A 26,089-nucleotide genomic window follows, 5' to 3' on the forward strand; every position below is an offset into this window, starting at 1 on the left:
CGTAGCTTCATCTCGTAGTTGACTTCAAGCGTAACGAGGTTTAAACCAAAGTAGGTTGTCAAAGTGGAAGTTGTTGATGATGATAAATGTGTACTTCGTAATCAAGCTAGTGAAAATATTCCTCATCTGTTCTTTGAAGGTTGTTTCTCTAAGACTATATGGATTAAAAAATTGACAGCTTGCACTATTAATAGAAAAGGAATGGGCTGGCGACAAGGAGTGAGTTGGTTTTGTAGCCATGCTAATAGCAAAAGCCTGCTAAGTAAACTGAGAAGACTAAGTTTTTCAACTGCAGTGTACTTCTTGTAAAAAGAAAAGAGTATGGTTGTATTTCAAAAACTTAAGTCTAGAGAAGCAATGAGTTATTCGAAATGTTAAATTTGTAGCTTATGAAGTGGGTGCTCTAAGCCAATTATTTTGGCTAATGTATTTGTATTGCTTGTATACACAATGTTATGTTTATAACTAATAATAATGACACTTCTTCGTCACATGCTTTACATATATTTTATATTTCAAGATGAATATTTTTGAAATAATAGATTGTGATGAGGAAATCAATGTGTGTCTTGATCATAAGAATCATATGCACATATATACTGGCAATTCTAGAAATATTTATAGTGAAAGTGTGTGTGATCTCAATTATTCAATAAAAATAGTAGTGGAAGCAATTTTAAAACATAAAAATGAGATTGATAATTTATCCCTTAGGATTAAGGGGACATTATACATATGACTTTTCAAGTTTAACACTCGATATCTGCATTTGAAGGCTCCACCAAGCAAGATTTTGCCCCGGATGTGTTTTACATTTTCTTCATAAGTTGACAAAGCTCCCACTCATCCACATGAAGGTACTACGACACCATGAACAATGGGAAAGAGTTGGAGATATCTCAGTTGAGTATATATTCTTTTTGGATTGAAGAAAAGACAATGAATTTTTCTTCTCTCTCATAAATTCGACAAAACTTTATGAGTTATGAGAATGTATTCAATTTATATGAAACATTCTCATAACCTTAGACACACATGTTACATTCCATGCCTCTAAATTTTAGGTCATTAAATTTCAGCCCCAAAATTTTAGTTTCTCTCAATTAGGCACAACAAAGTGTCTTATATTTATTCCTAAATATCAAGACACGCTAATAGACATCTAAATACATCATGTTCATGGAAACTCGAGGTGATCCACTCTATATATGTAATAAAGTCAAACATTTTAAGTCATAGCATGCAACTCTTTATTATGTGTGACCCATAAGTTCTAGAGGGCCAACCATGTGCTAAAAGATATGTTGTGAGCATGATGTTTAGATCATAGGGTTAGCTAAGTTGAGATGTTGTTGTTAGTAGAGTTCAACTATAATAACAATTATCATACAACGATTCGGATAACGACCTGTGAGACATTATATGGTAAAATGTGTTGTTCTCCTCTACATTGGGATGAGTTGGGCAAGAAAGATTATTTGGTATAGTTACTTAAACTGTAATTAACTTAGAAAATGATTGAAGACATTCGATTGATTAAACAGAGGATGAAACAGACTCAAGATTGATAAAAAAGTTATGCCAATCAAAGAGACGAGACTTGGAGGCTAGTGTATACCATAAAGTATTCATTAGAGTTTCCTCTTATAAACACATCATGAGGTCTAAAAAAAAAGGCAAATTGGCTCCCAGTACATTGACCTAGATGACACTGGCAGACATTCTTCTTGCCTTTTTTTAAAAAATCCACAAATTTAGATAAATTTTCAAGTTTACCCTTCATATTAGTTTCAATTGTATAATATAACATGTTCCTCTTTCCGTATTGACAAAAAATGCTATGCTTTCACTCTCTCCATTCAAAATGAAAGTTCTTGCCAACCACTTCTCTTTTCTCCAATTCTACTAGTGCTAAGTGTTGAAAATTCCAACACACTTATGTCAAAGATTCCTACAAAACAACTTTTACAGTCTACCCCATAGATGAAATCACATTGAGCTTGTTTTGGAAAAATAAATGATATCATGTTAATGAAATCACATTATGATATTCCAACAAAATATCTAAAATTGTTTGAATATATTGTTTTGTGGTCTAATGAATTTGATCCATAGTTCAATGATAGCTTAGTTGTTTATAGGGGTGGATACGAACCAGACCAAACTCAAACAACCCTTACCTCGAGTTTAACTTAAATTAAAAATAGTGCGACTTAGATGACTCAAGTTTGACTAAAATAAAAAATGGTTTAATTTAATTCTATTAGAGTTCAGGTTGAATTCATAACTCAAATTAGTAGCTCAAATTTGTAATTCGGATTAGTGCTTTGAAGGTAAAATGACGCCATATCTTTTCAATGAGCCACAAACTCAAATTATAAATTTGAACTAAACTTGATCTATAAATCTAAACTATGAATTTTAGTTAAACTCAAGCTAAACATCTCTAGCTTGAGTTAGCTCGGTTTCAAAAACCAATCAAATCTTCATACTCAATTTTGAACTAAACAAATTGGAGCCAAGTTGAAACAAGTCGAGCCGACTTTCGAGACTGAGTTAACTCAATTTAGATTCAACTCATATTGTTTATATATAGAATGATATATTTGATAGTATTGATAATAAAATTATTCTACAATACTTTTAAAAAATGAAATCACATTATAAATGTATTAGTTAATAAATGTTTAATTAATATAAATATTTGTGTTTATTTTAAGGCCAAAGGACTTATTCCCCTCTCCCCCCCAAAGTTTGTTGCTTTCTCAAGTTTCCCCCCTTAACTTTGAAAATCTCAAATACCTACTCATAATTGATTAAAATGAACTGTTTTAGAGGAAAATCGTTACTTTATTTATAATATTAAAAATCAACTAAAATATAATCTATTTTTTCTCCTCTAAACTTTAAAAACTAAACGTTTTATCCTAACCCAACTTTTAAAAAATAACAGTTCTCCCCTAGGGTTTTAGTTTCCATATCTCCGACATCAATGCCAATGGCCTCTCTCTCTTGAAGCTTTTTCTCTCTTTGGTGGTCTCTTTCCACTTAGTTGGATGTCTGATCGACGTCCAATGAAGCTTTGGAGATGATAGGAGACAAAGAGCTTCATCGGGAAGATGAAACTCTTTGTCTTCTCAGACCAAGAGCTTTAGACGTTCAATTGAGTAAAGAGAGATCGCTAGAGGGAGAGAAAGCTTCAGGAGAGAGAGACTGTCAACAATGACACCGGAGATCTGGAAACTAAACTCTGGGGGAAACTATCATTTTTTAAAACTTTGGTTAAGGGGAAACTTTTAGTTTTTAAAGATTAGCAAGGAAAAAGATAAAATTTTAAGGGGTTAGAGTTTCATTAATTTTAATAGTTTATAGGTGAGTAAATGAGACTTTTAAAGTTAAGGAGTGGAAACTTGAGATTAGATGATACTTTGGGTAGGAAATAGCCCTTTGACCTTATTTTAATTTAAAATTTATTTATATTATTCTAATATTGACATCCCAAAGTTTTATTTATGGGTCCTTCATTACCGGATGAGATAGTAGAGCAGACTAGTAAGGTGAAAAATTGTTTTCATCAAAGCTTTGATGGGAAATAGTGATTCAACCATTATTATCATGTTAGAAGAAAATATGTTTCACTGACGGAACATAATTCCAAAGTCTTTCTATCCGTTACCAACATGTCACATTCCCAGAAGAATTACTTTGAAGTCCCAATATGGAGATAAAATGACATATTCATCCATCCTAATCAGAAAGTAACATATTAATTGGGCATAGATGTGTTGCTATCAGGAAATTGTGAAATTTGAGGGGGTACTCGGTAGTTCATGATTTTAAAGGAGCAAAGGACTCACATGTTATTATAAATCTGCTGCCAGTTTGCCATCTCCCTGTATCAACCAACTGGCGGAAAAAACAAGTCATTTTCATCACTTTCTTTTCTGAGTCACTCACGCACGCTCATGTCTAATCTGATGGCTCTCTCTTGTCTCCTTCCTCTCCTTTGTTTCCTCGCCGCCGCCGCCACCACCACCACAATTACAATCCCACTCACTCCTTCAGCAATAAAGCACGCTTCTTCCGATCCCTATAAGCTCCTCAACTCTTTAGCCATTTCTTCACTTTCCAGAGCCCAACACCTCAAATCTAAATCAGAAATCAAAATAAGAAAAAACTCTTCTTCTACTCTTTCAACTCCTTTAACTGCTCACAGCTATGGTGGCTACTCCATCTCTCTCAGCTTCGGCACTCCTCCTCAAACAATGCCTCTCATTTTCGACACTGGTAGTAGCCTCGTTTGGTTCCCCTGCACCACCCATTATCTTTGTTCTGGCTGTTCTTTTCCCAACGTTGACCCATCTGACATTTCTACTTTCATTCCCAAAAATTCTTCTTCCTCGAAATTCATTAGCTGCCGCAGTCCGAAATGTGCTTGGATTTTCGGGTCAGAAGTTGCCGCCCAGTGCAAAAGCTGTGGGCCTAATGATAAAAAATGCTCCCAAATTTGTCCTCCTTATATTCTTCAGTACGGTTTAGGTTCCACAGCGGGACTTTTGTTATCTGAAACTCTAGATTTTCCCAACAAAAAACGACCCGATTTCCTCGTCGGATGCTCCATTGTCTCAAACCGACAACCCGCCGGCATTGCCGGGTTCGGTCGTGGCAAGGAATCGTTGCCATCTCAACTGGGTACTGGTAAATTCTCATATTGCTTACTTTCTCGCAATTTTGATGACACATCGGTGAGTAGTAACCTGGTTTTGGAAAGCGGGTCGGTTTCGGGTAATACCACCGGCACCGCTTCAAATGTGCGCTACACGCCGTTTCTGAAGAACCCAAAGGGGGACAATTCTGCTTTTGAAGAATATTATTACGTGCTTTTAAGAAAAATCGTTGTTGGAAATCGTCACGTGAAGGTTCCGCACCGGTTTTTGGCGCCCGGATCCGACGGAAACGGAGGAACCATTGTGGATTCGGGTTCAACGTTAACTTTCATGGAGAAACCCATTTTCGAGGCAGTGGCAGAGGAGTTCATAAAACAAATGGGTAACAACAGCAGAGCACCAAAGGAGGAAATTCAGTCCGGTTTAAGGCCATGTTTCAAGATTTCGGGCGATAAATCGGGCAATATTCCGAAACTGACTTTCCAATTCAAAGGTGGAGCAAAAATGGCTTTACCATTGGAGAATTATTTTGCTTATGGTAATGAAAGCACCATTTGTTTGATGATTCTTACCGATAACTCGGTTGAAGCCGGGCTCAGCAGCACCGGACCGGCGATAATTCTGGGGAGTTTTCAGGTTCAGGATTTTTACGTTGAGTTTAATTTGGCCAGTGAAAAATTCGGATTCGCAAGAAAGAAATGCTCGTGAAGTAGCGTTTTGACTGAGCGTAAATTAATGTTGTATTAATTCTTGTTATTTGTAATTTGTGACGAGCAAAATGAAACGGTGTCGTGTAACATGGTTCCAAAATAAAAAATTAAATATTATAGAATGGCGATAATGGTGGGTGAGGTTGAGTGGAATACAGAAGAGATGAATGAGTTAAAATTAAAAGAAGGCCAAAAGACATATCCCCACCAAAGTTTAATATAAATCAAATATTTCACCTATTAATTAAAGAAAATCTAATTTTCACTCATAGATTGTTAAAAACAACAAAAATGATTAACTTCAAGTTAAAATTATTATTTAATTAATAATATATTAAAATTAATAAAATATTATTTATTTTTTTTCTTAAGTTTAAAAAACTAACATTTTTTTTCTAAAATTAAACTTAAAAAAAAAATCATATTTTTCTCTTATTAAATTTTATGTTTTCTAGTGATTTTTTTTTTGCCGTCTCTCCCTCCGATGATGACATGTCACATGGTTTTAAAATATAAAATTGAATATTATAGGATGGCGATAATGGTGGGTGAGATTGAGTGGATTACATGAGATGGATGAGTTAAAATAAAAAGAATTGTGGACGTACTTAGTTGGGATGCGATTGTGAAAATGATAAAAGACTGGGGACTTTTAACTCATTATGTGGGTTTTTTTTTTAATTTTAATTAAAAGTAGAGTTAGATTAGAACTAAATTTGTTTGAGTTTGAGTTCAAGTTTGAACTCAGTTCAAATAAGTCTGAAACGAACTCAACTTAAACAAGTTTGCGTTCAAGCTTGGAAATTTTATATTTTCAAGTTTAAACTTCAAAGTGTTTGTCTTATCAAACTCAATAAACTTAAAAAACTCGATGTAAAACGATGTTATTTTAACTAAAATACATTAAAATGATGTCGTTTTAATAACAAAACAAGTTCAAAGCTTGAACTTGAGTTTGACTCTTTTGAAACAAATTAAACTCGAACTTAAGCTTAAACTTGATTTCATACAAATTAAATCAAATTCAAGTTTAATTCAGTTTAAATGTAGTACCAACCCTAATTAAAAGGTTTGTTATGTTAATTTTTAGCCCATTGAAGAGATTTGATGATTCAATCTTAATTTAGTATAATTCTTGTGATAAATTATAAGATAAGCACAGTTGATAATCTTATTTGTAATTAATCTAAGAGCTCTACATTATTTACACAAATTTTAAGTTATTATTTAAATTATAAGTCTGTTCTAAAATGAATTTGAATGATCTAAAATGTCAACAGAATCTTTCTTTCACTTTCACACTCCAGGCAAGAAGCATCTTAGCTAGTCCTCGTTGTGGCCGGTGCTGTTTGTCCTTTTCCCTTCTTGTTAAAGAAGCCTCTTTATGCTTAATTTATAATTATAAAGCTCAAACTTTCTTTAACAAGGGAGTGTTTGGTTTAGGGCATACAAAATTAATTCGATAATCTATTTTTAGGGATGAACAAAAAAATCGAACTAAAATTGGAATAGTTAGTATTCCTATATGAAACTGATTTATCTTCAGTTCTGGTTCCTATTATATGGAACCGAGCCACTTGAATTTGCTAAAAGATTAGCAACTGTGCCATATAGATTTCATGCCTGCCTTCATGTTAATACTAGTTTTTGCTGCTGTGGCACCAGTTGACCAGAATGTTGTAGATTGCCTCTTCCCAATAACTTCATATGAGACTCAAGAAATGCTCACAACACTGCCAATTTAGATTGGTGTCATCTGTAGCTTGTTGTTTGTTCTTTTTTCAACCCGACATATTACCCGGAACCGAACATGTTTATCATTTTTTGAATTATGTTACACCATTTAATATAGTACAGGCTTTCGATAGAAATCAGATCCCATCTGAAACCTACAAGGTCTATTTTAGGTAAGAGTTATCTCAAATGTCCTAGGTTTCCATTCCCCAAATTTTCACACGGTACCCAACCTTACTATATTTTATTATTAATCTTACTTTTTTTTTTTTTGTTTCGTAAATATTTTATTATCAATAATGATGTTATAATTAATATAAGAGTAATATAATTATTATATCCACTTTAAATATTAAAAAGATTATTAAAATAAGTTTTAATTTTGTTATAATTTTATCATTAAGTATTCATTTTTTAAGTTAAAAATATCATAATTTTCAATCAATATAAAAAATAACATAATGAATATTTTAAAATAATTATATCTAATAAATTTTGTTATGTTTAAGTAAAATAATATTTTAATATTTTTTATTATATCAAATAAAACATAATAATTATTTACATTTATAATTTTTTATTAAACAACATGTGATAATATTTTATTTTTGACAATAAAATAATACTCAAATCAAACATACCTCAAGAGTTATAATTAAGGATGTCAGTTTTATGTTTCTAAGTTTCTAAACATGAATAGATAAAAAAATTATAACAATATATTATACAAGTATGATAAGACAAATTGCGAAAATTACATTGTAAAAATACAACAATAAAACCATGTAAGAAAAATATGGAACAATAAAACCATGTATGAAAAATATGGAATATATATATATATATATATATATATATATATATATATATATATATATATATATATATATATATATATATATATATATATATATATATATATATATATATATATATATATATATATTTATTTATTTATTTATTTATTTATTTAATGCTATACATTATCAAAAATATGTTTTTAAAAATATGATAATATTATCATTATTTTAATATTTTTTTTCATAAATTAATTGGTTAAAATCAATATAATATTTCAAATATAAAATATTTTAACGGACTATTATACCAAATATAATATAGTATATAACTGAAGTTCAAATCATAGTCTCAAAACTCTCAAATACAATACATAAACAAAATTCAATTATAGTCTTTTTAATACTTAACATGTTGTCAAAAAACAATAAAAAAAAGGGCAATGACAATGTGATTGTTAAATATAAATACGTGTTTTATATGTTTTGAGTGTAAAAGTAAAATGAAATCTGTTTAAAATAATAAAATACGATAAACATATATAGTACTCATATTTGGTAACTAGAGTCCGTGTAACATATAGTGAGTAGACATATCTATAACATATAGATCGACCTTGAATACGATAGATACACCACTGCCCATAAAATATACTTGGTAAATGAGTGAATTGCTTGTGGATAGGCTTGGATATGATCCGAGTCGGCTCGATTTTGAAAGTCGATTTGGTTTGATTTAGCTTGGCCCAAATTCGTTTAATTAAAATTCGAGTCAAACTCTAGCTAAAAGATTTGACTCGTTTTTTAATTATAACCGAACTTGAGCTAAAAGGTGTTCAGCTCGATTTAGCTTGATTGAAGAATACCTTAGTGTAGTTTCTTGTACAGATACTCTTGCTCTAATTACAAGGGACTCTATTGTCACCATAGTAAGAACTCTATTAAATTATCTTCAAACTTACGTTTCACATTTTCATATTCTCTAGATTTTATTTATGTCTTCCATCATCTAAATAGGAGGTCATTTTTTAAATGTTTCAACTAGATATTGCAATGGGACGACCTCCAATTTTTAATATGGTCTGGATATAATCCGAACTGGTTCGGTTTTAAAAGTCGATTCGGCTCAATTTAGGTTGGTCCAAGTTCTTTTGATTCGTCTTTGTCTTCGTCTTCGTCTCCGATCGAAGATGGCCGGAGAGGCTATAGAGAGAGATCGGAGGAGAGATAAGAGGGAAAGTGAGGACGACCGATGGCCAGGGAAGGAGAGATCGGTGCCGGAGGAAGAGGAACAAACCCTAGGGGAGTTTTTGTCACTTTTCAAACCTTAGGTTGGGGGAAAATATAAGTTTTTAAATATGAGAGAGAAAAATGTGATAAAATTTTAATTTTTTACTAAATGGCGATTTTACCTCTAACGTTAATTGAAATTTTTAACAAAAATTTGATTGTTGGTGGGTGTTTAGGTTTTTGAAAGTTGGTGGGTGGAAATTTGGAAATTCACTATACGTTGGGTTGGAATAAGTCTTTTGGCCTATTGCAAATAAGCAATGGTTTTTCGGTCGGGTCAATTATTGTCATGTGGGAGTGGGAGCTGTTGGTCGGGGAAATGCAAATTTCATGGTGATTGATTGGGGTTGCTGCTTTACCTTCATGTGGTAAGATAGGTGGTTTTGCTTTTGCTTTTGCTTGTGAGTGGCCATCGTTTTGGTGGTGGTTAGCACTGGTGGTCGGTGGGTTGGATATGGAGATGCTGAAGCGATTTGGATAATTGCTTGATGATTTTGTAGTGGCTTTGGATATGACAGGCGCTGCCTCAAGGCCTGAGCAGCAGCTTGTCTCCCTTTCCGATTTGATTTTTTTACGGCGACAGATTAAATTAACAATTTTTGGGTCAGTTTAACCAACAGTCAATAATTATACAAATGCCAAAAGACTTATTCCACCCAAGGTATAATGGAAATCTAAAGTGTCACTCTCAAACTTTTAAAAACCTAAACACTCATTCAAAGGTAAAATCGTCATTTAATAATAACATTTAAAAAAATAAAATTTTATATTAATTTACTCTTTTAATTTGAAAAACTAACAATTTTCCTCCAAAATTAAATTTTGAAATGTATCATTCCTCCTTTACCTAGGGTTTCAATTTTCATCGATGATTTTCAGACAAACGATGGCCAATCTCTCTCCCTCTTGACAATGTCTTTCCCTTCAACGTTTTTCCTCCAACCAACGATGTTTGGATTCAATAAAATTCAGATGAAATCCATACTAAGTAGCAAAACTCTTCATCTCGGCTTTCATCATCACAAAGAATTTCGACTCTTCTTCTAGATTTTGTCAAATTCAGATATTGTCGATCAGAGGAAAAGCATCTGAGGGAGAGAGATCACCCATTGTCCGTTGGCACAAATTGAAACCCTAGATAGGAGAAAATGTCACATTTCAAAACTTAATTTTGGGAGGAAAAATTGTTAGTTTTTAAAATTAAGGAGGTAAAATGATATAAACTTTTATTTTTTTTAAAATATTATCATTAAGTGACAATATTACCCTTAACCATAATAAAAAATTTTAACAGAAATTTACTTATAAATAAGTGTTTGAATTTTTAAAAATTAAAGAATAAGATTTTGAAATTCTACTATACTTACGTGAAAATAAGTCTTTTGACCTTATACAAATTACAGTCAAACATCTTTAAAAATGTCAAGATTGTCAGTATCACTCACTTTTGAACAATTTGAGCGTCTTAACACTATTTACCACATCAATTCTAACTCTCATTAATCAATTTTTAATTAAACAATATGTAATCAAACAAGAAACTTAAATAAATGGAGATCTAAAGTCGTCTATTTGATTATTATGCTGCTAGTATTAATGATTTAAAAGATTTTAAATGAAAAATTTGTTGAAATTGGACATGAAAGAATGGGATAGATGTAATTCAGTCCAATAGAAGTATTCATGTCTATTAGACTATATTTTGCAATATAGATTTCAATAATAATGGCAAAATGATATTTTTCATAATAGGGGATTAAACATATTTTACCCTTAATTAAGAACCCTAAATCATAATCTGTGAACACTCAACTTTAAATTGGAACCCTAAATCCTAAATATAGACAGCAAGCACTGTCAAATGCTTTAAACTATTGTATTGGGTTTTTGGTTGAATAACACTTGCTGGAAATTTGACAAGTTCAAATAGGTAATCTATTTATGAGACATACAAATGTTTGAAAAGCTGACCATCAACAGGATAAATTCATCCCAGCTAGTGATAGTAACACTAGACCAGTTTCGACTATTAATGTTTTGTTTATGTCTTACCATTTTGTTGATGTATATGTGGACAGAGATGCCTAAAGTTGATTCTGTTTCTTTCTAATTAAGGTAAAAAGAAAACTCTAATTTTTATGAATTAGCTTCTGAATTTGGAACAAGACATGAATTTTTATGATAATTTCCATACTGACAATCAACAAAGACTGTTGTTTTGTATCTTCATATTATCAATGGAAAACTATAGTTCTTTGAATACTTTTTTTAGAACTAAGCTACTTGGATATCCAACCCTTTTGCGCCAACTAGGGAAATCCACTCTGTTTGTTTGAAAAAAATTTCTTTGTAAGAGATTTATTTTTTATGCTTGAAATTGATGCAAGCACAAAAGATGCAATTGTTTTGAAATTAGATGATGTGGACAAATGATATAGTCCATCTCTAAGCAGTTCTCAAAGTAGTGTTGTCTTGGATTCATTGTCTTTAATAAGACGACACTCAGAATTAAACTCCAACTATGACATTACTGTTTCAAGTAGTTTTGAAACGTTAAGAAGATTTTTTGTAATTTTTGAAACACAAAGTATATGTTTCATATGCAAATATTCATTTAAACAATGAAGAGGGAAAAGAAAAAGAACACGCAACAGAATAGAAAACACTCCCCACTACTAACTTGAAGTTGTTGTTTCCTGGTGTAATTAATCTTTAAATCAAGTATATTTACAGTTAGGGTTATATGATCTGTTAATAATATTGAATCCATGTAGTAGTTAAGGTCTGTAACAATGGTTGAATTGGCTAAGAATGTTATAGGATTTGTGGTACTTGTGGCTTTATGTCTTAAGCTAGATGAGTAAGGAGTACTAGTATTGTTGGTTGGATACATTACTTGGGCAAAATAGTAGTTGGTTTCATCAACAGATAATTGATTATGAGAATTAAGAGTTGCTTGAAGTTCATAATATTTGTTGAAATTGCGAATGTAGAGTGAAACTGTTTGTTTGGATAAAGTGTGGATGACTGTGATTTAATGAACTCAATAGATAAGTTGTTTTGTATGAGGGAACCATGTGTTTCACCAGTACGGGTAATATCAAACCTATGATAACATTGCAGAACAATGCGACCGGTTTTTGCACGCACTTTGACACACTACCTTATGATAGCGATTTACTACCAGTTAACTTGACACTGGAAAACTACCAAATCGCAGTAAAATTGAGACACAGCTGGTCCAAAACTAATGTGTTTTCTTAAGTGTGCATGTATAAGAAGAGAAGTGGAAAGATTTGCCATTTTGACATTAGTCAGAAGGCGTTGATACCATGAAAGACTTAGGAATGGCTGAGAGAGAGAAATGAACATAAAATTTTTATTACTGGAATGATATCATGATCTGATATGATATTTACATAACACAAATTATTAAATGTTTTTTCTTAGAATGAGAATTAACAGGATAACAAGAAACAGAAAGAGTAGTGATGATTCAATCATCAACACTTGTTTGATTGAAGCTGCACTTGGAGAACAGAATACACAGCTTGTAGAACAGTGAGCAGAATCAGGAAAATAGCGGCAAAGACTGAAATGATAGACCAAGGAGTGTTAAAATAGTTCTGCTTCAGATTTGCCCTCCACACGTTGTATCTTTTCTCGCAATACTCTTTCAAATCTTCACAAAGCTTCGAAAAATAGAAGTTCTGTGGATTCAGAGTACTCCCGCCTGAAAGGCTATTGATAAGCTTCGATACTCCCTCTTTATCCGGCAGCCAACTCTCAATAATCTGGTTCTCCACAAGTAGTTCCACATCTTCGGGCGTATTCACAAGATGATGAATGATGAAAACATAATCATTGATATAATTGTCAGTGCTATGCCGCTGTTCAAAGGCAATCAAATTTCGAAACAACGATTCAGTTTCAAGCTGGACCTTCATTTGCGGAATATGCAAAGTGCCCCTTTCGAATTTTATGTCGAATGACTCATTGCTTTGGCTCAATTTGAATTTGACTCCAGCTTGATGAAGCTGTGTCGCGCTTGGCGCCGTTATAGCCTTTTTTTCTCTCGGGCGAGGCGGCCGTTCCGATGGCAGATGACAAATTCTCAAAAAATCAGTGAAATGTTTCACTTCTTCCTTACAATCCGCCAACATCTTTAATTTCCCATTTACTGCCTCCAAACTCTCGAAGAATTTGTAAGTAAGATAGATGATTGTTGGGTAGTCAGTCTCGACAGGGATAGTGCTAACAACCTCGCTCAGGTTGAGAAATTCGTCAAGAATAAAGAATGGAATTTGATTCTCAAGCAACCACATATCATACCAAATGTCTTGTATCAAATATGGCTGCATAAAAATGTGATCTTGCTTCTCATTTATCAGTGTCTTGTAGTTGTTCCTCAACAAGACTTCAATGATGAAGATGGAGTCCAGCAGGATCATTTCAACAAATGTTTTGCGATCCATTGGTATTTCTTCAGAATAACAGCTTCGTATTCTCGCTTCCATATCAACTGTGATTAAGTTAGCAAGCTCCTCCAATTTTATTTTCGTTCGATCGAGAAACTCCTTCAGGTATCTCTGTTTTTCTACTTCCATGAACTTCAATTTTTCCTTGCCACGGTGGAAAGGACCGATGGAGACTACCTGAGGCGTGTAAGCTCTTTCACTTATGTTAATTAGACGCTCCGGAACTCTGTAGATGCAACAACTCGAGGGGGAGGTGAATGAAGTCAGCTTGGATAACTTATCGTCAAGATCTGCCAACAGCATTTTGTTTTCTTCCCGGACAAGAATTCTCAACAGATCAGCTTTTAGCTCTATCAAAGAGGAGAGTTACGAAAGATACACAACAATAGAATACATTTTGACTACAAATACCATACAAATAAATAATATCAATAACCAAAGATATAATCTGAGAATCAAGTAATTGAATTATCCAATAATATTTTATAGATGGATAGAACTGATTGATAAAAATAATTTTAATACTAGTGTGAACCTTAATGTTTATTAAATAGATCAAATAACCATTTTTCACCCAAGGTTTGATGTAAACCCAACTTCCCATTTATTAACTATTGAAAATTCAAATACCAATCCGTCTATTAAATTTTATTATTATTGTTAAGGGTAAAATTGTTATTTATTAAAATATTTAAAAAAATAAAAAATTCATCACTTTTTCCCCTCTTAAGTTTAAAAATCTAACAAATTTTCTCTCACTTAAGGTTTGAAAAATCAACATTTTCCTCTAAAGTTTTTCCAACCGCCATTGTTGATGGCCAAAGATGACGACAATGACGTTCTCCCTCCCCACGACTTCTCTCTCAGTCACACTTCATTTTCAGCAATCATCAGTTGACAAAACTTGTTGATGAAGACAAATCATTGTCTCTTCGTTGGTCGGTTTTCTCAATTGGTGACAATAAAAAATGAAGCAGAACTAAGAGAGAAGCTAAGAGGGAGGGAAAACGTTGTCGTTGCCATCATCTTCGGTCGCCAGCAACATGCTGCAAAAACCCTAGGGGAAAATGTAAGTTTTTCAAACCTTAGGTGAGGGAAATTTGTTAGTTTTTAAACCTTGGGGGTGGAAATATGAAAATTTTTTATTTTTAATATTTTTTTAAATGACAATTTTATCTGTGATAGTAACAGATAAATTTAATAGATAGATAAATATTTAGATTTTTGATAATTAACAGATGAGAAGCTAGGTTGCATCAAACCTTAGGTGGGAAATAGTAATTTGGCCTATAAAATTTATGATAGGGTTGACTAATCTATTATATATTAACTAAATCTCTTCTTCAAAACTCATACAGTATAAATTCATCTATTAAAAGTTGTCATTTATAAAAGTTTTAAAGGTGAAAAACAAGTCACTTCAATGCATATAATTTTGGAAACTCTATAGATTCAAATTACATGATTAATTCAATATTTTATACTCTATATCTTAGGAATTAGGATTGCATGATTCTATAATTCTATGTTTGCTTGTGTAAATGAAATCTTATATCGCTAAATCGATTTTCAATCATGCAAATAGGCCAGTACAAAATAGTTTCCATGTAAGATAAGAGAAAGGAAAGTGCAGACTTACATGTAAATACTGGCTAGTTCATCTGGTTGGATTTGCCAGGATTGTGGAAAGCTCAAGAGATCAACTCTGCCCTCTTATGTTTTTCTCCTGTTTCCAAATAGTAAATTGAAATGCCTTGGAGATCTTATAAGTGCGCCAAAAAGGTCTTCCCCAGAAGCGTGTGTGTGTTTATATTCCTTCCCTCCACAAGTTGATATTGGCACCATCCTTTAACTCATTTTTACAGATTCTCTTCAACTAATTACTTGTGATTTACACCGTTTTAATTATAAATTTAATTAACTGTTATAAATAATCAGAAATTTTCTTCAAGATTGTAAAGACTACCAATATATAATGGCCCCGTTATGATATTCTTGAACCTCATGTTAAGCAAATGAAGCACCAAAAAGCTTCAATGGTGATTGTTTGTGAATGAAAAAGGGAAAGGGTATTATATATGAATGCATCTAAGCTTTGTCTATCTTGAGAAGAACAAACAAATACTTTAGTCTATCTTGGAAGTAAATAAATCTATTCAAGCGGCTGGCACAGAAAAAGCAACTGAAATTCGTAAATGTTGTCTCAAGCAATTGCCAAACTAATAAAGCCTTTGGCCATAGGAATAGGACACCTTTTCTGCATTTGGAAACTTGGATATTTACGTTGACACCCCTGATTTTATATATCAGTTTGTCAAAATCCAATATCCACTTGAATGAAGTCTTAAACATTAGATTTTGGTTTACTTTTGAAAAAGGAGAGACACAGGCTATTTACACAAACTAAAAACAAATTAATCATCACTATTGTGGGGATTGAATTGGATGCTAGCAAATCATAAATCTCTACAAAGGCAAAAATAAAGAGAAATGAAAAATGAAAATAACCACACACACGACACAAGATTTTTAGTGGTTCACTCTCTTAGTACAAAATTTCACTTTGAAAAAGATAAAAAGTTAGAAGAGTCTCTAACATATCACAAATTGGCTCTCTCTCTTTAAACCCATCTCAAGTGACTTGCACTTTGTAATAGTGGCCTGGCCTTCTATAGTAGTCCACTTCATAACTCTAGGAATTAACCATCTATTATAACACATGGGGTATTTTTCCTAATATGACTCATAACTCATATTTTAATACATGTTATATTGATTCCTAACACAAATTATATTTCTATTCTTAATTTTTATTTTTTAAAGAAAAACAATTGCACATAGAAACACATGAGGAAAAATTCGGATTCACAAGAAAGAAATGCTCGTGAAGTAGCGTTTTGACTGAGCGTAAATTAATGTTGTGTTAATTCTTGTTATTTGTAATTTGTGACGAGCAAAATGAAACGGTGACGTGTAACTGGTTCCAAAATAAAAAATTAAATATTATAAAATGGCGATAATGGTGGGTGAGATTGAGTGGAATACAGAAGAGATGGCTGAGTTAAAATTTAAAAAAGGCCAAAAGACTATTCCCACCAAAGTTTGATATAAAGTTATTTTTTCGTCAGTTAATTATAAAAAATCTAAATATTCACTTATAAATTCTTAAAAATAATAAAAATAATTAACTTTAAATTAAAATGATCATTTAATTAATAATATATTAAAATTAATAAAACATGATTTTTTTGTAAATTTAAAAAACTAATATTTTTTCTTAAAATTAAACTTAAAAAAAAACTCATATTTTTCTTTTATTAAATTTTACGTTTTTTAGTGATTTTTCTTCAGCCATCTTTCCCTCCGATGATGACAAGTCACATGGTTTTAAAATATAAAATTGAATATTATAGGATGGCGGTAATGGTGGGTGAGACTGAGTGGATTACATGAGATGGATGAGTTAAAATAAAAATAATTGTGGACGTACTTAGTTGGGATGTGATTTTGAAAATGATAAAAGACTGGGGACTTTTAACTCATTATGTGGGCTTTTTTTATTTTAATTAAAAGTAGAGTTAGATTAGAGCTAAGTTTATTCGAGTTCGAGTTTGAGCTCGAGTTCGAGCTCAGTTCAAACAAGTCTAAAATGAACTCAACTTAAGCAAGTTTGAATTTGAGCTTGAAAATTTTATATTTTCAAATTCAAACTTTCAAAGTGTTTGACTTATTAAACTCGATAAACTTAAAAAATTTGATATAAAATGATATTGTTTTAACTAAAATATATTAAAACGATGTTGTTTTAATGACAAACCAAGTTCAAAGCTCGAACTTGAACTTGACTCTTTTGAAACAAATTAAACTCGAACTTAAGCTTAAACTTGATTTCATGCAAATTAAACCAAATTCGAGTTTAATTCAGTTCTAATGTAGTACCAACCCTAATTAAAAGGTTTGTTATGTTAATTTTTAGCCCATTGAAGAGATTTGATGATTCAATCTTAATTTAGTATAATTCTTGTAATAATTATAAGCACAGTTGATAATCTTATTTGTAATTAATCTACGAGCTCTATATTATTTACACAAATTTTAAGTTATTATTTAAATTATAAGTCTGTTCTAAAGTGAATTTGAATGATCTAAAATGTCAACAGAAGTGTCAGAATCCTTCTTTCACTTTCACACTCCAGGCAAGAAGCATCTTAGCTAGGCCGTTGTGGCCGGAGCTGTTTGTCCTTTTCCCTTTCTTGTTAAAGAAGCCTCTTTATTCTTAATTTATAATTACAAAGCTCAAACTTTCTTTAACAAAATGCACATAAGGGAGTGTTTGGTTCAGGGCATACAAAATTAATTCGATAATCTATCTTTTAGGGATGAACAAAAAAATCGAACCAAAATTGGAATGGTTAGTATTCCTATCCTAAACTGACTTATCTTAAGTAGGTTCTGGTGAACCGAGCCACTTGAATTTGCTAAAAGATTAGCAGCTGTGCCATGTAGATTTCATGCCTGCCTTCATGTTAACACTAGTATTTGTTGCTGTGGCACCAGTTGACCAGAGTGTTGTAGATTGCTTCTACCCAATAACTTCATATGATACTCAAGAAATGCTCACAGCATTGCCAATTTAGGCTGGTGTCATTGTAGCATGTTGTTTGTTCTTTTTTCAACCCAACATATTACCCTGAACCGAAGATGTTTATCATTTTTTGAATTATGTTACATCATTTAATATAATACAAGCTTTCGATAGAAATCAAAACCCATCTGAAATCTACAAGGTCTATTTTGGATAACAGTTATCTCAAATGTTCTAGGTTTTAGTTTCTCAAATTTTTACAAGGTGCCCAGGTGAGCTCATCCTGACTATATTTTATTATTAATCTTATTTTTTATTGTTTTGTAAGGTAATAAAATATTTCAATAATATTTTATTACCAATAATGATGTGACAATTAATATAAGAGTAATAGAATTATTATATCCACTTTAAGTATTAAAAAAATACTAAAATAATCTTGATTTTGTTATAATTTTTTCATTAATTATTCATTTTTAGGTTAAAAATCATAATTTTCATTAATATAACAAATAACATGGTAAATATTTTAAAATAATTATATCTAACAAATTTTGTTACATTTAAGTAAAATAATATCTTAATATTTTTTTATTATATCAAATAAAATACAATAATTATTTACACCTATAATTTTTTCTAAATAACATGTGATAATATTTTATTTTTGATAATAAAATAATACCCGAATCAAACACACCTCCAGAGTTATAATTAAAGATATCAGTTTAATGTTTCCAAGTTTGTAAACATGAACAGATAAAAAAAAATTACAATAATATATGATACAAGTATGATAAGACAAATTGCTAATATTACATTGTAAAAATACAATAATAAAACCATATAAGAAAAATATGGAACATATATATATATATATATATATATATATATATATATATATATATATATATATATATAATATGATACATTATCAAAACTATGTTTTTAAAAATACAATAATATTATCATTATTTTAATACTTTTTTCATAAATCAATCAATTAAAATCAATATAATATTTCAAATGTAAAATATTTCAACTGACTATTATACCTAATATAATATAGTGTATAATTCAAATTCAAATCATAGTTTTAAGACTCTTAAATACAATGCATAAACAAAATTCAATTATAGTTTTTTTAATATTTAACTTGTTGTCAACAAACAATAAAAGAAAATATGATAATGATAATACGGTTGTTTAATATACATATGTGTTTTATATATTTTAAGTTTAAAAGTAAAATGAATTCTGTTTAAAATAATAAAATACAATAAACATATATAATACTCATATTCAGCAACTGGGATTCGTGTAACATATAGTGGGTAGACATGTCTACAACATATAGACCGACCTCGAATATGATAGATACACCACAACCCATAAAACATACTTGGTACATGGTGAATTGCTTGCGAATATCAAAAAAAAAAAAAAGGTATAATGCCCAAGTTTTTGTACCCATTAGATCCGTAGTTTTACAAAATAATTTTCACTGAATTTGTGATCCTAAATTGTTGTTTGCGATCCAATATATGTTTAATTTTGTCAAAAACATAAACTACTCTACTCCTTGACCAACAGTCTCGCAGAACAAATCCCACTTGACATCAGCCCATGTTGATTGTTTTTTCCTATTGTTGGAATAGATTATTTCCTTCACTTTAGTCGTTTGTCCCGGGCCTATCCTTTAGAAGATCAATTTCTCCTTTTATTGCAAATAAGCAATGGTTTTTCGGTCGGGTCAATTATTGTCATGTGGGGGTGGGAGCTGTTGGTCGGGGAAATGCAAATTTCTTGGTGACTGATTGTGGTTGCTGCTTTACCTTTATGTGGTAAGATAGGTGGTTTTGCTTGTGAATGGCCATCGTTTTGGTAGTAGTTAGCACTGGTGGTCGGTGCGTTGGATATGGAGATGCTGAAGCGATTTGGGTGATTGCTTGATGATTTTGTAGTGGCTTTGGATATGGCAGGCGCTGCCTCAAGTAAGGGTGGATTCGGGCCAAGCCAAGCCCGAACGCCCCTTGACTCTAGTTCGGCTTGTATTAAAAAATGAGCTAAATCTATTAATTCGAGTTTGATTCAAATTTTAATCAAATGAATTTGAGTCAAGCTAGATCGAGTTGAATCGATTTTCGAGACCGAGCTAGCTTGAATTATATCCAGACCGTGTTGAAAATTAGAGATCGTTCCATTTCTATCTCCAGTTGGAATATTCTAAAAATGATCTCCCTATTTAGAGAATGGTAAGACAGAAATGAAACCTAGAGAATATGAAAATGTGAAAAATAGGTTTAAAAATAATTTGATAGAGTTTTTACTGTGATGACAATAGAATCCCTAGAGCAAGAGTATCTGCACAAGAAACTACACCAAGACATTCTTCAACTGAGTTGAATTCGAGCTAAATTAAGCCGAATACCCTTTGGCTCAAGTTCAGCTCTAATTAAAAAACGAGCCAAATCTTTTGGCTTAAGTTCGATTCAAATTTTAATCAAACGAATTTGAGTTGAACTGAATCGACTTTCGAGACTGAGCTAGCTCAAATCATATCCAAACCTAGCCTCAAGGTCTAAGCAGCAGCTTGTTTCCCTTTCCGATATGATTTTTTTACGGCGACAGATTAAATTAACAATTTTCGGGTGAATTTGAGTTTTTAAAAATTGAAGAATAAAACTTTGAAATTTTACCCAAACTTGGGTGAAAATAAGTGTTTTGGCCCTATACAAATAACAGTCAAACATCTTCAAAAATGTCAAGATTGTCAGTATCACTCACTGTTGAACAATTCAAGTATCTTAAAACTATTTACCATATCAATTCTAACCCTCATCAATTAATTTTTAATTACATAATATGTAATCAAACAAGAAACTTAAATAAATCGAGATCTAAAGTCGTATCTTTGATTACTATGTTGTTAGTATTAATAAAGATTTTAAATAGAAAATTTGTTGAAATGGGGTATGAAAGAAAAATTAATGGGATAGATGTTATTCAGTCCAGCAGAAGTATTCACGTCTATTAGACTATATTTTCCAATATAGGTTTCAATAATATTGGCAAAATGATATTTTTCATAGTGGGGGGTTAAATCATATTTTACCCTTAATCAAGAACCCTAAATCATAATCTGTGAACACTCAACTTTAAATTGGAACCCTAAATCCTAAATATAGATAGCAAGCACTGTCAAATGTTTTTAACTATTATATTGGGTTTTTGGTTGAATAAAACTTGATAGAAATTTGACAAGATTGAAATAGGTAATCTATTTATGAGACATACAGATGTTTGAAAAGCTGACCATCAATAGGATAAATTCATCCCAGCTAGCGAGAGTAACACTAGACCAGTTTCGACTATTTAAGTTTTACTTATGTCTTACCATTTTATTGATGTAAACGTGGACAGAGATGCCTGAAGTTGATTCTGTTTCTTTCTAATTAAGGTAAAAAGAAAACTCTAATTTTTATGAATTAGCTTCTGAATTTGGAACAAGAAATGAATTTTTATAATAATTTCCATACTGACAATCAACAAAGACCGATGTTTTGTATCTTCATATTATCAATGGAAAACTATATTTCTTTGAATACTTTTTTTAGAACTAAGCTACTTGGATATCCAACCCTTTTGCGCCAACTAGGGAAATCCACTTTATTTGTTTGAAAAAAATTTCTTTGTAAGAGATTTATGTTTTATGCTTGAAATTGATGCAAGCACAGAAGATGCAATTGTTTTGAAATTAGATGTAGACAAATGATATAGTCCATCTCTAAGCAGTTCTCAAAGTAGTATTGTCTTCAATAAGACGACACTCAGAATTAAACTCCAACTATGACATTACTGTTTCAAGTAGTTTTGAAACGTTAAGAAGATTTTTTGTAATTTTTGAAACACAAAGTATATGTTTCATATGCAAATATTCATTTAAACAATGAAGAGGGAAAAGAAAAAGAACACGCAACAGAATAGAAAACACTCCCCACTACTAACTTGAAGTTGTTGTTTCCTGGTGTAATTAATCTTTAAATCAAGTATATTTACAGTTAGGGTTATATGATCTGTTAATAATATTGAATCCATGTAGTAGTTAAGGTCTGTAACAATGGTTGAATTGGCTAAGAATGTTATAGGATTTGTGGTACTTGTGGCTTTATGTCTTAAGCTAGATGAGTAAGGAGTACTAGTATTGTTGGTTGGATACATAACTTGGGCAAAATAGTAGTTGGTTTCATCAACAGATAATTGATTATGAGAATTAAGAGTTGCTTGAAGTTCATAATTATTTGTTGAAAGTGCGAATGTAGAGTGAAGTTTAAGAGTGAAACTGTTTGTTTGGATAAAGTGTGGATGACTGTGATTTAATGAACTCAATAGATAAGTTGTTTTGTATGAGGGAACCATGTGTTTCACCAGTACGGGTAATATCAAACCTATGATAACATTGCAGAACAATGCGACCGGTTTTTGCACGCACTTTGACACACTACCTTATGATAGCGATTTACTACCAGTTAACTTGACACTGGAAAACTACCAAATCGCAGTAAAATTGAGACACAGCTGGTCCAAAACTAATGTGTTTTCTTAAGTGTGCATGTATAAGAAGAGAAGTGGAAAGATTTGCCATTTTGACATTAGTCAGAAGGCGTTGATACCATGAAAGACTTAGGAATGGCTGAGAGAGAGAAATGAACATAAAATTTTTATTACTGGAATGATATCATGATCTGATATGATATTTACATAACACAAATTATTAAATGTTTTTTCTTAGAATGAGAATTAACAGGATAACAAGAAACAGAAAGAGTAGTGATGATTCAATCATCAACACTTGTTTGATTGAAGCTGCACTTGGAGAACAGAATACACAGCTTGTAGAACAGTGAGCAGAATCAGGAAAATAGCGGCAAAGACTGAAATGATAGACCAAGGAGTGTTAAAATAGTTCTGCTTCAGATTTGCCCTCCACACGTTGTATCTTTTCTCGCAATACTCTTTCAAATCTTCACAAAGCTTCGAAAAATAGAAGTTCTGTGGATTCAGAGTACTCCCGCCTGAAAGGCTATTGATAAGCTTCGATACTCCCTCTTTATCCGGCAGCCAACTCTCAATAATCTGGTTCTCCACAAGTAGTTCCACATCTTCGGGCGTATTCACAAGATGATGAATGATGAAAACATAATCATTGATATAATTGTCAGTGCTATGCCGCTGTTCAAAGGCAATCAAATTTCGAAACAACGATTCAGTTTCAAGCTGGACCTTCATTTGCGGAATATGCAAAGTGCCCCTTTCGAATTTTATGTCGAATGACTCATTGCTTTGGCTCAATTTGAATTTGACTCCAGCTTGATGAAGCTGTGTCGCGCTTGGCGCCGTTATAGCCTTTTTTTCTCTCGGGCGAGGCGGCCGTTCCGATGGCAGATGACAAATTCTCAAAAAATCAGTGAAATGTTTCACTTCTTCCTTACAATCCGCCAACATCTTTAATTTCCCATTTACTGCCTCCAAACTCTCGAAGAATTTGTAAGTAAGATAGATGATTGTTGGGTAGTCAGTCTCGACAGGGATAGTGCTAACAACCTCGCTCAGGTTGAGAAATTCGTCAAGAATAAAGAATGGAATTTGATTCTCAAGCAACCACATATCATACCAAATGTCTTGTATCAAATATGGCTGCATAAAAATGTGATCTTGCTTCTCATTTATCAGTGTCTTGTAGTTGTTCCTCAACAAGACTTCAATGATGAAGATGGAGTCCAGCAGGATCATTTCAACAAATGTTTTGCGATCCATTGGTATTTCTTCAGAATAACAGCTTCGTATTCTCGCTTCCATATCAACTGTGATTAAGTTAGCAAGCTCCTCCAATTTTATTTTCGTTCGATCGAGAAACTCCTTCAGGTATCTCTGTTTTTCTACTTCCATGAACTTCAATTTTTCCTTGCCACGGTGGAAAGGACCGATGGAGACTACCTGAGGCGTGTAAGCTCTTTCACTTATGTTAATTAGACGCTCCGGAACTCTGTAGATGCAACAACTCGAGGGGGAGGTGAATGAAGTCAGCTTGGATAACTTATCGTCGAGATCTGCCAACAGCATTTTGTTTTCTTCCCGGACAAGAATTCTCAACAGAATAGCTTTTTAGCTATATCACAGAGGAGAGTTACGAAAGATATACAACAATAGAATACATTTTGACTACAAATACCATACAATTAAATAATATCAATAACCAAAGATATAATTTGAGAATCAAGTAATTGAATCATCCAATAATATTTTATAGATGGACAGAACTGATTAATAAAAATAAATTTTATATATTTAAAAAGTTATAATTTGGATAAATAATGTTAGTGTGAACCTTAAGACTTATTAAATAGATCAAATAATTATTTTTCACCCAAGGTTTGCTGTAAACCTAACTTCCCATTCATTAACTATTTTAAATTCAAATACCAATTCGTCTATTAAATTTTATTATTATTGTCAATGATAAAATTGTTATTTATTAAAATATTTAAAAAAATAAAAATTTATCACTTTTTCCCCTCTTAAGTTTAAAAATCTAATAAATTTTCTCTCACTTAAGATTTGAAAAATCAACATTTTCCTCTAAGGTTTTTCCAACCGCCATTATTGATGGCCAAAGATGATGACAATGACGTTCTCCCTACCCCCGGCTTCTCTCTCAGTCACACTTCATTTTCGGCCATCATCAGTTGACGAAACTTGTTGATGAAGACAAATCATTGTCTCTTTGTTGGTCAGTTTCCTCAATCAGTGACAATAAAAAATGAAGCGGAACTAAGAGAGAAGCTGAGAGGGAGGGAAAACGTTGTCGTTGCCATCATCTTCGGTCTCCAGCAGCATGCTGCAAAAACCCTAGGGGAAAATGTAAGTTTTCCAAACCTTGGGTGGAGGAAATTTGTTAGTTTTTAAACTTTTGGGGTGGAAATGTGAAAAAATTTTATTTTCAATATTTTTTTAAATAACAATTTTATCCGTGATAGTAACAGATAAGTTTAATAGATAGATAAATATTTAAATTTTTGATAATTAACAGATGGGAAGCTAGGTTTGCATCAAACCTTAGGTGGGAAATAGTTATTTGGCCTATTAAATATTTGATAGAGTTGACTAATCTATTATATATTAACTAAATCTTTTCTTCAAAACTCATACGGTATAAATTCACCTATTAAAAGTTGTCATTCATGAAAGTTTTAAAAGTGAAAAACAAGTCACTTCAATGCATGTAATTTTGGAAGCTTTGTAGAGTCAAATTACATGGTTAATTCAATATTTTATACTCTATATCCTAGGAATTAGGATTGCATGATTCTATAATTCTATGTTTGCTCGTGTAAATGAAATCTTATATCGCTAAATCGATTTTCAATAATGCAAATAGGCCAGTGCAAAATAGTTTCTATGTAAGATAAGAGAAAGGAAAGTGCAGACTTACATGTAAATACTGGCTAGTTCATCTTGTTGGATTTGCTAGGATTGTGGAAAGCTCAAGAGATCAACTCTGCCCTCTTATGTTTTTCTCCTGTTTCCAAATGGTAAATTGAAATGCCTTGGAGATCTTATAAGTGCGCCAAAAAGGTCTTCCCCAGAAGCGTGTGTGTGTTTATATTCCTTCCCTCCACAAGTTGATATTGGCACCATCCTTTAACTCATTTTTACAGATTCTCTTCAACTAATTACTTGTGATTTACACCGTTTTAATTATAAATGTAATTAACTGTTTTAAATAATCAGAAATTTTCTTCGAGATTGTAAAGACTACCAATATATA

At 31.9% G+C, this 26,089-nt stretch overlaps 3 protein-coding genes across 5 annotated transcripts; 1 reads left to right on the forward strand and 2 right to left on the reverse strand.

Moving 5' to 3' along the window:
• Positions 1-3,886: 3,886 nt before the first annotated feature.
• Positions 3,887-5,499, forward strand: LOC123214550 (probable aspartyl protease At4g16563). Its single transcript, XM_044634386.1, has one exon. The coding sequence runs from the start codon at positions 3,966-3,968 to the stop codon at positions 5,373-5,375; it is 1,410 nt and encodes a 469-aa protein (XP_044490321.1). The 5' UTR covers positions 3,887-3,965; the 3' UTR covers positions 5,376-5,499.
• Positions 5,500-12,546: 7,047 nt separating this feature from the next.
• LOC123217809 (UPF0481 protein At3g47200-like) lies at positions 12,547-15,408 on the reverse strand. 2 transcript variants are annotated; one of them, XM_044638937.1, is made up of 2 exons: positions 15,316-15,408; positions 12,547-14,026 (listed from the first exon to the last, which is right to left on the reverse strand). In XM_044638937.1, exon 2 carries the CDS (start codon positions 13,977-13,979, stop codon positions 12,702-12,704), a length of 1,278 nt encoding a protein of 425 aa, XP_044494872.1. In that variant the 5' UTR covers positions 13,980-14,026; positions 15,316-15,408; the 3' UTR covers positions 12,547-12,701. The 2 variants fall into 2 exon arrangements, with proteins under 2 accessions (XP_044494872.1, XP_044494873.1); XM_044638938.1 differs by having other exon boundaries at positions 12,547-13,987; positions 15,316-15,400.
• Positions 15,409-22,951: 7,543 nt separating this feature from the next.
• LOC123217333 (UPF0481 protein At3g47200-like) lies at positions 22,952-25,871 on the reverse strand. Of its 2 annotated transcripts, none has more exons than XM_044638314.1 (2): positions 25,754-25,871; positions 22,952-24,430 (listed from the first exon to the last, which is right to left on the reverse strand). In XM_044638314.1, the coding sequence occupies exon 2, from the start codon at positions 24,382-24,384 to the stop codon at positions 23,107-23,109; it is 1,278 nt and encodes a 425-aa protein (XP_044494249.1). In that variant the 5' UTR covers positions 24,385-24,430; positions 25,754-25,871; the 3' UTR covers positions 22,952-23,106. The 2 variants fall into 2 exon arrangements, with proteins under 2 accessions (XP_044494249.1, XP_044494258.1); XM_044638323.1 differs by having other exon boundaries at positions 22,952-24,392; positions 25,754-25,865.
• Between the last annotated feature and the right edge of the window lie 218 nt (positions 25,872-26,089).

This window comes from Mangifera indica, chromosome 1 (genome assembly GCF_011075055.1).
Source record: "Mangifera indica cultivar Alphonso chromosome 1, CATAS_Mindica_2.1, whole genome shotgun sequence".
Lineage (NCBI taxonomy): Eukaryota > Viridiplantae > Streptophyta > Magnoliopsida > Sapindales > Anacardiaceae > Mangifera > Mangifera indica.

Coding starts and splice junctions, on each gene's coding strand:
- LOC123214550 (XM_044634386.1), top strand. CDS start 3,966: ATGTCTAATCTGATGGCTCTCTCTTGTCTCCTTCCTCTCCTTTGTTTC.
- LOC123217809 (XM_044638937.1), bottom strand. CDS start 13,979: ATGCTGTTGGCAGATCTTGACGATAAGTTATCCAAGCTGACTTCATTC.
- LOC123217333 (XM_044638314.1), bottom strand. CDS start 24,384: ATGCTGTTGGCAGATCTCGACGATAAGTTATCCAAGCTGACTTCATTC.